A 14,239-nucleotide genomic window follows, 5' to 3' on the forward strand; every position below is an offset into this window, starting at 1 on the left:
GCAGCCAGGAAGTCCCAGGATCAAACCCCAGCAGAGCATGACTATCACTTCACAATGGAACAAGGTGGCTGAGGGTTTGGGTTATTCTGTGAGCTTGGGTAGGTAGTGGTGAACCTGGTGACTGCTGGCACAGACAGACTAGCATGGGTTCCTTTCAATATGTGGATTCGGGTAACAAAATATGTATACATTTATAGTTATTTTTCAAAGTTCATATAATATTTTATACTCCAACTGAGTGAGTTTATGTCAAAATGGAGGTGTATTTTCCCTTTAATGGAAAAAACATCTTCTTAGCAGCTTCTTCATGATGAGAATCTGTTTATAATGCGATTAAACAATGTTTTTCATTCTAATCTACACACCTCATTGCTCTTACAGCAGGTCCAGTAGGAAAAGCTTTAGAAACTTACACAATTCCCTTTCTGGTCTTCGTAAAATTAGGTAAGTAAAACATTTCCCTAAACCAAATCCCAGTTGGATGCCTTTAAAGTATTTCATTCTGTTCATAGTGCAATTAAACTGACTTTGCCATTCTAATATACTGTGTCTCTTTGTTGGCAGGCATAATTGTTTATTTAAAGGAAAACTATACCCCCCAAACAATGTAGGTCTCTATAAAAAGATATTGCATAAAACAGCTCATATGTAAAACCCTGCTTCATGTAAATAAACAATTTTCATAATAATATACTTTTCTAGTAGTATGTGCCATTGGGTAATCATAAATAGAAAATTGCCATTTTAAAAAATAAGGGCCGCCCCCTGGGCTCGTAGGATTCACTGTACTCACAAACAAACCAAACAAACCATACATGGTAGGTCACATGAGCCAATTAACAGACAGAGTTGTGTCTTTTGCTTCCACACTTCTTCCTGTTACAGTTAGAGTTGAAGTATTTCTGGTCAGGTGATCTCTGAGACAGCACACAGACCATCACGAAATGGGGGCTCAAGGCAAGAGATGTAAAAGGGCAAGATTTACTTAAATATATATTCCAGTTTGGTAAGATTCTTTAATATGCCACTTAATATGATATGAACTATCTGTTGCTTAAGTGTTCATTTTGGGGGTATAGTTTTCCTTTAATATTGCTGGCAATCTCATTATTGTGTAAGTATAACATTTCCCTAAATCTAAAGGGGTACCCTGAACATTGGCTCATTTCATCTCTAGAGAAGTCTCTGCCCAACAGGCCACTTAATAAATTACACTAATGAACTGTATAAATTGTGTATTTCTATACATACGTAATGGCGTGGTTCATCTGTAAGTATGTTAAAGAATGGTCAATTCAAAGGAACTTTTCAATTGGTCTGTATTATTTATTTTTTATATATTTTTTTAGTTATTTGCCTTCGTCTTCTGTTTCCAGCTTTCAAATAAGGGTCACTGACCCCATCTAAAAAACAAATGCTCTGTGAAGCTACAAATGTATTGTTATTGCTACTTTTTATTACTCATCCCTCTCCTATTCATATTCCAGTCTCTTATTCAAATCACTGTATGGTTGCTAGAGTACTTTGAACCCTAGCAACCAGATGGCTGAAATTACAGTAGTAAGTAGTACAGTAATTGCTGGAGAGCTGCTGAATAAAAAGCTAAATAAGTCAAAAACCACAAATAATTAAAAATGAAAACCAATTGCAAATTGTCTCAGAATATCACTTTCTACATCATACTAGGGGGCCGATTTACAAAGGGTCGAATATCGAGGGTTAATTAACCCTCGATATTCGACTGGGAATTAAAATCCTTCGACTTCGAATATCGAAGTCGAAGGATTTTAGCGCAAATAGTGCGATCGTACGATCGAAGGATTATTCCTTCGATTGAACGATAAAATCCTTAGAATCGAACGATTCGAAGGATCTTAATCCAACGGTCAAAGGAATATCCTTCGATCAAAAAAAGTTAGCCAAGCCTACGGGGACCTTCCCCATAGGCTAACATTGACTTTGGTAGCTTTTAGATGGCGAACTAGGGGGTCGAAGTTTTTTCTTAAAGAGACAGTACTTCGACTATCGAATGGTCGAATGGTCGAACGATTTTTACTTCGAATCCTTCGATTTGAAGTCGTAGTCGAAGGTCGTAGTAGCCCATTCGATGGTCGAAGTAGCCCAAAAAAACACTTCGAAATTCTAGCCCTTTAAGAATTCGAAATCGACTATTAGAGAAAAACTTGAATTAAGTTTGACCAAATTCTATTCAAATTTGATTCAAGTTTTCGGGTCATTTAAATTTGTTCAAGTTTTATTAATTTGATTTTATTAATACATTTCGACTAGCCACATTTCGAATTCACGGGAGGTTATTGGAGTTTTTGAAATTTGACCTTTGATAAATGTGCCTCCCCGGTTTCTAATTTGGTTTGAGTCAGAATTCAATCAAATTGGAATACTGCAACATGTTCAGGATACCACTGAATCCTGAATTAGTTACATCAATTTATTATATACAATACATATTTTATAGAATAAATGAATACCACCCATTACTAAAGAAACAATGCATGCATAATATTAGATATAATAACTGAATCATTTCATATGTACAGAGAAAGTATGGATTTAACTCTATTAAAGTCGTTTTTTCCTTTTTGCCGCTTTAACAGTCCCTACTCTTCTGGGAAGGTTCCACTAGATGTTGGGACATTGTTTTTGGGAGTTGTCTCCATTCAGGAACAAAAGCATTAGTGGGGTTGGGCACTGATGTTGGGGATCAGGTCTGGCTCACAGTTGGGTTGAGGGGTCTGTGCAGTCAGGTTCCTTACCATCTCAGCAAACCCATTCTAGATGGACCTGGCTCTGTCCATGGGGGCATTTCCCAAAAGTGCTCACAAATTAGGGACCCCACAATTGTCATTATATGATGTAGTAGCCCCTGAGTCAGCAATGATGGCTGTGGCTTAAATGACAAATTCCGCTCATTAGAAGGAGCAATAACCTACTTTTGCCATATACAGGTATGGGATCCATTATCCAGAAATTTTAGAATTATGGGAAGGCCGACTCCCATAGACTCCATTTTATCCAGATAATCCAAATCAAATGAATTTTTCTGTGTAATAATAAAACAGTCGCTTGTACTTGATCCCAACTAAGATATAATTAATCCTTATTGGAAGCAAAACCAGACTATTAGGTTTATTTCATGTTTACATGATTTCTTAGTGGTATGGAGATCCGAATTATGTTATGACCCCCTATCCGTAGGTTCTAAGCATTCTGAATAACAAGTTCCATACCTATAGTTTGTCATTTTTAGCTATGTGTCAGATTGCACAAGGGCAGTTGCCAGCAGCAACCAATTATTTCTGTATAATTCAAGCTTAACAATGAAAGAAAATGCCTCATTGGTTGATTCTCTTCAGCACAGCTATTTGTAGCACCAATTAGTGATTTGGTTTCATTGTTCTTCATAAAGCACAAATTTCTTATTGTTTGCTCTGAGTAAATGAACTGCACAGTACATAGGGAATATCTTACAATGAGAATTTATTGATGCAGGGAATGGACTCGTTGTCATTATGGGGTCAGAAAAGACTGAATAAGTGCAAGTGCTAGAACACTAAGGGGCACAAGAAGCACTAGCACCCCAGGAAAATCTGGATCCCCCAGCTTGGCCTTGATAATTAAGCACCTTTCTATGCTATTTTGTTATACCACCATGTCATATGACTTCTGAGCCTATCCAGTGGCTGATATCATATATATATATATATATAGGTATGGGACCTGTTATCCAGAATGCTCGGGACCTGGGGTTTTCCGGATAGCGGATCTTTCCGTAATTTGGGTCATAATGCCTTAAATCTACTAGAAATTCATTTAAACATTAAATAAACCCAATAGGTTGGTTTTGCCTCCAATAAGGATTAATTATATCTTAGTTGGGATCAAGTACAAGCTACTGTTTTATTATTACAGAGAAAAAGGAAATCATTTTTAAAAATTTGAATTATTTGGATAAAATGGAGTCTATGGGAGACAGCCATTCCGTAATTCGGAGCATTCTGGATACCGGATAAGGGATCTTATACCTGTATATATATATATATATATATATATATATATATATATATATATATATATATATAAACAAAAAAATGAGGTGCACACCAGGAACTTTTTCAAATAGTTAAAAAAGTTCAATTTTATTTAATGTATTTAAAAAACAGGTCAGTGAGTGCGATCATCTGTCTACATAGGATCTTATTTTCTGGCTATTGCACACAGGCACAATATACCTACTATACGAGTAGTGCCGGCATCCATTGCTCTATGTTCTCTCTCTCTCTCTCTCTCTCTCTCTCTCTCTCTCGTTCCATGTTAGTTGTTACTAGTAGAGTTACAGCATTTTCTGTACAATTATATGAATTAATGCTATAGTGTAGCAAAACAGAATTCCCCATTCTTTTTGTTCTTGCAGTAGCTCTTATTGGAGATCTTCTTTTAGCTTTGTTACTGTTGGTTCTTCTGATCATCACGGCATTATGTGAGTATAACATTTCATTATATTATATAGGGGTAGAAAAATCCTTGGGGCAATAAAAGCATGTCAACCAGGGCTTTCACTGGTTCATTTATATATTATATATATATTATATTATACATTTTTCTTTGCATAGACTAAATACAATATTTTTGTATATACATACACACTTATGCACATTAAGTATTTTCAGTAGTATAAAACAAATGAATATAAAACAAACGAAATAAAGACGTAATGCTTTTAATTTTAGTTGAATTATTAATTTACACTTGCTAAAATTGAATATAATCTCTGTGAATCAGAGTTCCCCATTGTAATAATGTTTCTTTACTCTTGCAGGTGGTGTAAGTAGAAATCTTCTCATAGGGTTGATAATTGTGGCCCTTCTGGGCTGTGCAAAATTATGTAAGTATAATATTTCCCTAAATCTGAAGGGTCCAGCTCATTTCATCTATAGAGAGGGAGAGAGAGGGTCAGGCCCTTTACTGAAATCGTCCAATCATTTTTTTGTATTTGGGTTTATATGTTACAAATCTCCCTACATTTGCATAATCCAAAAAAAAAAACCCCCACAAATGGTATTACTCAGTGATCTGAAGTCACATGGTATTCAGGGTCTGAAATAAATTTGGCCAGGATATACATTTCCAAATTTTCACAACTTTTAGTAAGTTATAGCATGGTCTACTTTGAGCAACTTTTCGATAGATCTTCAGTTTTATTTATTTTTTTTTTCAAATGATTTGCCTCCATCTTCTGCCTCTTTCGAAGTGGGGATTATAATGGTTAAACAGTTGAGAAAAAAATTAATTTTTCAGTTCGAGAGAAAAAAATTGTGATTGTAGGAAAAAAAAAAACCACCATAAAAAGCATGCTACTTTTGTTATGCAGCTCTGTTTATTTTTATTTATTTTCAAGTAGAAGTCGTACATAAATGGTAATGTTAATCACATTGATCTACTTATTTTCAAGGAGGCTGAACTGAAAATCACAAAGGAGACATTTTATGTAAAAAAAACAAGAATGTACAAGTGCATTTTACTCATTTAGATATAGAAGGAATTCAAAAAGTTGTGTTTCTGGTTACTTTATTGAAAATTCCTGCAAAAACCCTACTAGTCCCACCCATCTGTTCCACTTCTTGTCCACTGAATTATCTGGCTGCGCAAGGAAGCCTCAGCCCACTCAGCACATTGCACTGTAGGACAGGAACCAATCAGCAACTAGGCTGACCTGATAGGGAACTGAAGCCTGTCTGTGCTTGTGTGACTGCAGGGTTGTGATTGGCTGTCCACTCCTGTTGTGCTTCTGGCAGGGACCGTTAGGACACGCCCACACCTCATTTGAAACACGGACAGGGACCAGTGAACATCTATAGGGAGCTCCAATAAAGGGGCCATTTGTAAAGATATTAATTTCTACCACAATGTGAAACCAACACTACATATTATTCATAATTGCCTTCAAAATTAGTTTTTTTTTTTATTTACCCTGTATGTCTCCTTTAAATATTTTAATGAACTGGAAGACAGATTCGCTGTTCATAAAATGCCTGTAGAGGCACATTTATCAAGGGTCGAATTTCGAAGTTTTTTCAAACTCCCATAAATTTGCATGAATTCAAAATTCGAATATTTTAAACTCGCACTAATTTAAACAACAAAAACTAAAATCAAAATTCGCTCAAACTCGAACTTTTCAGAGAAAAAAACTCTAATGTCAGGAAGGCTGCTAACATCTCCAAATTGATCTCTGCACCTCTCCACTCATTTAAACAGTCATTGGTCAGGTTTTAGGTGGTGAAAAGTCTAAAGGACCAGAGTATGATAAATCTCGAAAATCAAATTAGAATTTTTTTTAAAAAAACTCAAATTGAATTTGGATAACTCCCTAGTTGAATTTGACAGTTTTGCAATAAAAACATTTCAAAAATTCAAATTCCAATTTGAATTTTCAATTTGACCCTTGATCAATCTGCCCCTAAGTGAAGGCTGTGACACGGGGAAGATGCAGAAAAAATGGGAAAAAATGATTGATATAGAGGCAAATAAGGAGAATAGAATGACAAAGGGATTCGTACAGCACAGGGGAATACATGGGATGGGGGGCTGAGAGGGTAGAGCTAATAAAGACCACTTGTACCCTATAATAAAGGCAGTAATATAGTGCACAACCAGAAAACACAATTTATAAAGAAAGAGCAAAGCAAACTATAACAATCATAAAATAAAACATGCAATCAGTAGACAAAGGGAAGTCTGAATGACCTGTTTTCTACCAAGGGAAAATATTTTTCATTTTATATGAAAAAAAGATTTTCAATTTATAGTTATGTAGAGTCTTAAATGCTATTTGTTCCCAGGTTATATTTTGGATAAAGTAATAGGAACATTGTATTGTACAGTGCTATTCTAATAAACAGTCTTTTTGTTCTCGCAGATGGAAACCGTGAACATTTGACTAAACAGCTTGAAAAACTTACCATGTTTGAAAAATGTAAAATGGCTTATAAATATATCAAACAATTAAGTAAAGTAGGTAAGTGCAGTGAGTGCTGGCACACATGACTTCCGGTTATGGCGCCTGAGAGAGCGGGAGGGCAGGAGTGAAGCTCCGCGCATTTCCACTTACAACAGCTATTTAAATTCGGCAAGATACTTCATTTACTTACCTTGAAGATCCTCTGAGTTCCTGTTCTCTTTTGCGAGTCTTCCGAAGTGATCCGGTTGCGGCTGGGGAGAGCAGAGGAGAGTTTTGACTCGGTGCTGGCGGGTGCCCATGGCCTTGGCTCTGAAACGGAGACTTGTTAACCTGTGAACCGGAAAGGAAAGAGAATTATTTTGAGGATTTCAGTAACTATAACTTATATATTAATGATTTAAATAGTTCCTGGCAAAACTAAAAGATTTGGGAGTCATATACTTTTGGGACAAAATGGCTGACAGAAGTATCACCTCACGATAACTCCTTTTACCAAGCCTAACAGTTTTCAAAATACAGAAAACCAAACTGAGGTAAAGGGAAATATTTATTGAGGAAAAAGTCAGTGACTAAGTTTTTGTAAAGGAGCAGTAATAACCCCAAGTATAACAAAAGTTATTACTGTGTGACGCATTTGTTTATGAAGCAAGATGGCCGACAAGGGGTTCTTTCTTTACCTCAGGATGCACCCTTATATTATGCCTTAATGCTTCTACACAAAAAGTATTGAGCTGGAGGAAAAGTTAACCGGTGTGAAGGGAAAGACAAAGTGAGTCTCATTGTTTTACTAAGGAGATGATAAGATCTTCAGTCATACCTAACTTTGACTAATGAGAGACGCATCTGTGTGAGAAAAAAAGGTGGTTAAACTATGGCCTCATGTTATACTCTCTTCACAAATAGTAATATTTGTGCATAAAGACTCTTGTATTGCAAATAAACAGAAGCTGAGGTAAAAACAAGTGAATTATCTGAACCTATTTACTGCATCTTCATACCAGACTGCAAAGAGTATTGCAAACTGTGAAGAAAATATATATTTGGGACATTTTATTCCACCCCAAGTCTGAAACACACACCAGTCTACATTCAAGTAGATTAAGTGTTTTCTCGAGATACTGCTTGCAACTATAGTGGATTTCGTTATATATATATTACATATATATATATATTATTTTTTTTTTTTTTGACGAAAATCTACTGCTGAAATATGGATACTTCTCCTGCCCCCTCAGTTTTCTCTACTAAAAGTAATGGGAAAACCTACGAAAGAAGTAAATTGAAGAATTCGAAAAATTCTGAAAATGACAATGGCTCTATTAAAAGCTCACAACAAAAATCTACTGAAAATTCTCTTCTAGCAGCCGAAGTTGCAAAACTACTTAACCCAACGATTGAAAAGGCTATTCAATCAGCTATTGAAAAAGCACTTGAACTTCTACAAGGCACTATTAAAAGTTTGTCTGAAAACCTTACCTCACAGAATCGCCAGATGCAGGAATTACAATCTCTGGTTTCTGATATTCAAGATGACACAATTTTCACTTCTACGAGATTGGATGATCTGGAAAAGAAGACAAAGGATATGCAATCTAAAATTGATGATCTCGAAAATAGGACAAGAAGAAATAACTTAAGATTTATAGGAATTCCGGAATCTTATAAGATGAGTGACATTATCACTATGATTACTTCAACGATTCCTAAAAAACTAGGGATTTCACAAAACTTGACAAACATTAAGCTATAAAGAGTCCATCGCATTGGACCTTTGAGAGAACAAGCTCCCCTCAAACCAAGAGCAGTCATTGCTAAGTTCTTAGACTATTCTGAAAAAGCTCTATTTCTTCAAGCTTATAAGAAAAACCATACATTGGATATTGATGGCTTCCGAATCCTCATATTCCAAGACTACTCAATTTTGCTCTCTCAAAAAAGGAAGGAATTCACTACAATTTGCCAATCTTTATTTAAGATGAACATTAAATTTGCACTCACGTACCCAGCTAAATTGAAGATTTTTCTGGCAACTGAAACCCACATTTTTGAAAACCCGAAGGATGCTTCAAACTTCATATTCCGGCTTGAGAAACAATCCTCATCCTTTATTAAGGATCACCCTAAAGATGCAAGATTTGGTTTTCCTGCTTCGGCTAAGGAAAGGAGGCAAGAAACAAAAGTTTTTTCTCGTCCCACACAGAAGATTCAAGATAAGAATACAACAGCAAATCCAAGATCTAGATCCAGATCCCCTATTACACAGGAACAATCTAATTTGGATAATATGATGACCTAATTTAACTTGATATTTCAATTAAAATTAAAATTTGAAGGTTTTGAGTTTGTAAGTGGTAGATGATGTGGAATTTTCCCTGCCACTTATCTTTGTAAGAGAGTTTAAGCTTTCTCTCTCTTTAGGAAAAAAGTGAAGTCACTGAACCTAATGTTTATTCTTCTGGTGCTTTGTTTTTTTTTCTTTTTTGGTTGGTTGAGATTTTTTGATACCAAAGCACTAAGGTTAAGAAGCTTTTGGTTTTTTTGGGTTGATATACTTAAAGATGTTCATTTCATCAATAGATGGTTTACATCCCTGATGTCTTTTTATGTATTTTATTGGAGTTTTGTCCAATTTTTTTTTATGATGATTCTATTTTATTTTTTCATTCACTTAAGTGACCTGGCTTACATTACATTCTCCTCTTATTTTACTAGACCTGGTATTTTTAGAAACTTTTGGTTTTATATCTTATGATAGGTTTTAATGCTTAATATTGTTACTTGGAATGTGAATGGGATTAATTCATTTATAAAGAGAAAAAGAGTGTTAGCTGAGTTAAAAAAATTGAAATCAGAAGTAGTTATGCTACAGGAAACTCATCTTTCTGACGTAGAATCTGAAAAATTAAAAAAGGGATGGGTTGGAAATGTAGTCTATTCCCCTGCAGTGAAAAAAAAAGGAGGAGTAGCGATCTTATTTCATAAGTCTTTGAATATCCAATTAATGAACTCAGAAAGGGACAATGATGGAAGATTCGTGATAGCTGAGGTGCTTTTACAAAATAAGGTTTGGTTCATGAGTTCTTTATATGCTCCGAATTCAGGTAAAGAACAGTTCTACTCTCAGATAATCCAGAAGATAGGGTCTTATCCACAAAATAAATTTGTTATTGGCGGAGATTTTAATGAATCCTATTTATGGCCTTTAGATAAAAGTGGCCCAGTCCAAAAACAGTCTATTAAAAAATCAAAATTGTTATCGAATTTTGAAAGTCAAACTAAGATGGTGGACCTTTGGAGAATGTTGAATCCGACAGATAGAGATTTTACCTTCTTCTCTCATCCTCATGGAATAGGAACTCGTATTGATTTCTTATTTTCATCAATAGATGTACTTAATAAAACTAGATCAGCAAATATTGGTAGTATCAACTTATCAGATCACGCCCCGGTCTTAATAGAGGTAGATCTAGGTCCTTCACCAAAATCTTACATTCCTTGGTCTTACCCAATTTTCCTCAAAGATAAGCCGGAATTTAATAAAAAGCTGAGAGAGAGATGGAAATTGTTTCTTAAAGAAAATATGTCAACTCAGGAGGATGAACCCAACTTGCCATTGTTATGGGATGCGTGGAAAGCGGTAATCCGTGGGGAAATTACTTCATATAGAATACATTATATGAGAAAAATTAATAAAGAATTTATTTTGCATTCTAAAGCTCAAAAAAAGGCATATTTGAATTTCGTTATGCATCCTACTAAACAACATAGTGAAAAATATAAAGAAGCATTAGATAAACTTAAACATTGGGTTAATTTGAGGGACCAATCTTCTTTCGCCTATTGTAAAGCTGGGTTTGGTAATTTACATAATAAATCAAATAGATTTCTCGCCAATATGTTTAAACATAGTAAATGGTCTCATAAACCAATGATGATTAGAAATCATTTGGGTAAGATGACTAACCTCCCAAAAGACATAGTAAATATCTTTAAATGTTATTTTGAATCTATTTATTCTCCTTCACAGCTAGATGAAACTGAAAGTCTGAATTTTCTTTCGAAGGTTAATTTCCCAAAACTATCTGAAGAGCAACTAGATGTGCTTAATCAACCAATTAATATTCAGGAAGTATTGTCTACCATAAATTCTTTAAAGGATTTCAAAGCTGGTGGGCCGGATGGATTAATTTCTCCTTTTTATAAAACACTAAAATTGGAACTAGCCCCTTTTTTGACCAATCTATATAATGAAATTTATTGTCATGGGAAAGTCTTAAATTCTAGTATGGTTTCTCATATCAAATTAATTCCAAAGGAAGGCAAAGATCTTTCTCAACCGGCTTCCTTTAGACCTATTTCTTTAATAAATCTCGACATTAAAATTTTAACAAAAATAATAGCTGATAGGCTTTCTTTATTGCTACCTAGTATTATCTCTCCTCAACAAAATGGTTTTGTAAAAAATAGAACAGGGGTTAAGAATATACGTACTTTAATAAATATTATTTACAAAGCCAAGAAAGCTATGATTCCATGTTCAATATTGAGCTTAGATGCTGAGAAAGCCTTTGACAATGTCTCTTGGAAATATCTCTCAGAATGCTGTGACAGATTTGGTCTTAAAGGTCAGTTTATGTTATTACTTAGCTCTATTTATTCTAATCCCAAAGCAAGAATCGCAGCAGTTGGGGAATTATCAGAGACTTTTGATCTCTTCAGAGGAACTCGTCAAGGGTGTCCTTTGTCCCCACTTTTGTTTAATATCTCTATGGAGCCTTTAATTAGATTTCTGGATTCTTCAAATATATTCCAAGGTCTGATGATCGATGGTAAACATTTCAAATCATTAGCATATGCTGATGACCTTCTCTTGATTGTTAGTAATCCAACGTTATCACTTAAAAATATTTTTAATTTTTTTGACTATTATAAGACTTTTTCAGGATATTTCATTAATTCCAGTAAAACAGATATTCTGAACATTTGTTCTAACATTCCGAGGCAATTGCTAGCTGATCTTCAAATTAAATCTCCTTCTGGTAAAATGAAATACTTGGGAATTTTGATCCCTTCTGATCTCTCTAAATTATACCCTTTAAATTTTTCTCCATTAAGTCACATAATGCAAACCCATTGCAAAAAATGGATGGATAGTCCATTGAACCTAATGGGAAGGATAGCATTATTCAAAATGCTAATTTTTCCAAAAATTGCGTTTCCTATTCTGAACCTTCCGCTATTGCTAAAACATCTTGATGTGCAGAAGTTAGACCGAATCCTCAGAAATTTTATTTGGCATAACAAAAAACCTAAAATTTCTTTATCTAAACTTAGAAAGCCTAAAGGTTTAGGAGGACTTAATGTCCCAGACTTCAGAAAGTTTAATATTGCTGCTAATACTAGATATATTGTGGAATGGCTGTCGGGTACTGAGAAATTTACTAATCTGAATCTGGAATTATTTTTGGACTCAAAAGAACATATTATATCTTCTTTACATAAAAACTGGTCTGAGCAACATATAGATATTAAGAGAAATCCAATTTTTAGGGATACAACCAGTACTTGGAAAATTCTATGTAAACTGAATAATCTAAACTTCAATGTCTCACCTTTTTTATCTCCTTTCTTTCTGAAGGGGTTTCCCATAAAGCAAAGAAATCAATTTTCTTACAAATGGAGAAAATTTGGTATTTCTCAAATTACTCACATTTTAGATCCAATTTTGGGAGACCCACTCCCTTGGAAAATGTTTAAGGAAAAGTATAGTCTTTCTGAGAAGGAAAGGCTCAGCTATTTGCAGATTAGACAAGGCTTTCAATTAATCGATAATAGAACAAAAACACAATTAAGTCATCATCAGTTTTATAAAGGTTTATTACAGTTGGTTGAAGATATTAAACTAAATAATATTTCATGGATCTCATTACATCTTTTAAAGTCAGTCTCCAAGGATTTAGATCCACTAGAGAACTCGAGCAAAAAATGGTCTTCATTTTTGGGAACTGATGTTTCTTCCAGGGAACTTCTGCATTCTTTCCAAAATTTTAGAAAGAATATATGTTCTGAGTCTTGGAGAGACCAACATTTCCGGCTCATTCATTTAGGTTATGGCTTATTGTTCCAAAACTGTGATAGCTCTCAGAAGATTTATTTTTGTCCAAAATGTACGGAGAAGAATGTTGACTTCTTTCATTATATCTGGGATTGTCCGATTATTAGAAACCTATGGGAAAAAATAAAAGGTTTTATTAAAAAATTGACTAATTTAGATGTCTCTTTAAATCCTCAATATGCTCTAGTAGATGTGAAGGACTTTTTTCAGGTATCTTGCAATGGCTCTTCTATTAATGTCTCAGATGAAATATTATCTTTTTGTTGGTTAGTTATGGCAGCTACTCGGAAATCTATATTCTTGTACTGGATAAAAGAGAACCCCCCTTCTTTGAAGGATGTGCTGTCTTATCTATTTAACTTATGTATTCAAGAGGTAATTAGATTTAGAATGGATGATCTTCTCCAGAGAAATAGAATAAGGAATAGATGGTCTCTTTATATCTCATCTTTAGAGGCTGATAAGAGGTCATTTATCCTTAGTCTTATGGGACAAGATCTATGCTAATAAAATGCTAAAAGAGATATTTAATGCCTTCATTCACAAAAATGTTTCTTCATATATTTTTTTTTTGCATTGTCAGACTTTAATTTGTAGGAGAGAATACCAGGTCTATTTTTCTAAATTATCTAAATTAATTTTATTTTACTTTATTATTATTATTCTGATATTTCATTATTTTATGTTATTTGTATTTCCCCTTTTTCTTTGTTTGTTTATTTATTTTGTTGTCTTTCATGTCAAATGTTTACTGTAATGCTCATGAATATTTCTTTTGCTCCTTATTGAAACACTGTATGTTTATCATATTGTCATATACTTGTATTTTATTGAAAATCTCAATAAAAAGAATTTCAAAAGAAAGAAAAGAGTGCTGGCACATTTTATCTATAGGCAATCAGAGGGGGCCCTATCCATACGTACATTATGGGGGTTATTTAATAAACTCTGAATGCAAAAATCACAAAAAAATCGTGATTTTTTATATAAAATTAAACTTTTAAAAAAATCATGAATTTTTCGGAATTTATTAAACCCCCGAGGATGGGAAATGTCCGAATATGAAAATCCGGCATCTCAGACCTGTTGAGGTTCCGTATAAGTCAATGGGAGAAGTCCCAATGATTTTTTTGATGTGCGCTGAA

At 34.2% G+C, this 14,239-nt stretch overlaps 1 protein-coding gene and 1 pseudogene across 9 annotated transcripts in view; one reads left to right on the top strand and one right to left on the bottom strand.

Annotated features, from left to right (window-relative positions):
* The window catches only part of LOC121395696, a 457,636-nt pseudogene that overhangs the window by 242,304 nt on the left and 201,093 nt on the right, over nucleotides 1-14,239 (bottom strand).
* The window catches only part of LOC121395699, a 70,186-nt gene that overhangs the window by 33,163 nt on the left and 22,784 nt on the right, over nucleotides 1-14,239 (top strand). For 6 of the 9 annotated variants that reach the window (XR_005962627.1, XM_041569967.1, XM_041569969.1 and 3 more), the window contains 4 exons: nucleotides 382-444; nucleotides 4,433-4,498; nucleotides 4,838-4,903; nucleotides 6,938-7,036. Coding sequence is in view for 7 of the 9 variants with exons in the window: in XM_041569967.1 (XP_041425901.1) it covers nucleotides 382-444; nucleotides 4,433-4,498; nucleotides 4,838-4,903; nucleotides 6,938-7,036 (294 nt within the window). In the remaining 2 variants the exon portion in view is untranslated. The remainder of the gene's footprint in view (nucleotides 1-381; nucleotides 445-4,432; nucleotides 4,499-4,837; nucleotides 4,904-6,937; nucleotides 7,037-14,239) is intronic. The other 3 variants (XR_005962628.1, XM_041569970.1, XM_041569971.1) reach the window with 3 other exon arrangements.

This window comes from Xenopus laevis, chromosome 7L (genome assembly GCF_017654675.1).
Source record: "Xenopus laevis strain J_2021 chromosome 7L, Xenopus_laevis_v10.1, whole genome shotgun sequence".
NCBI lineage: Eukaryota > Metazoa > Chordata > Amphibia > Anura > Pipidae > Xenopus > Xenopus laevis.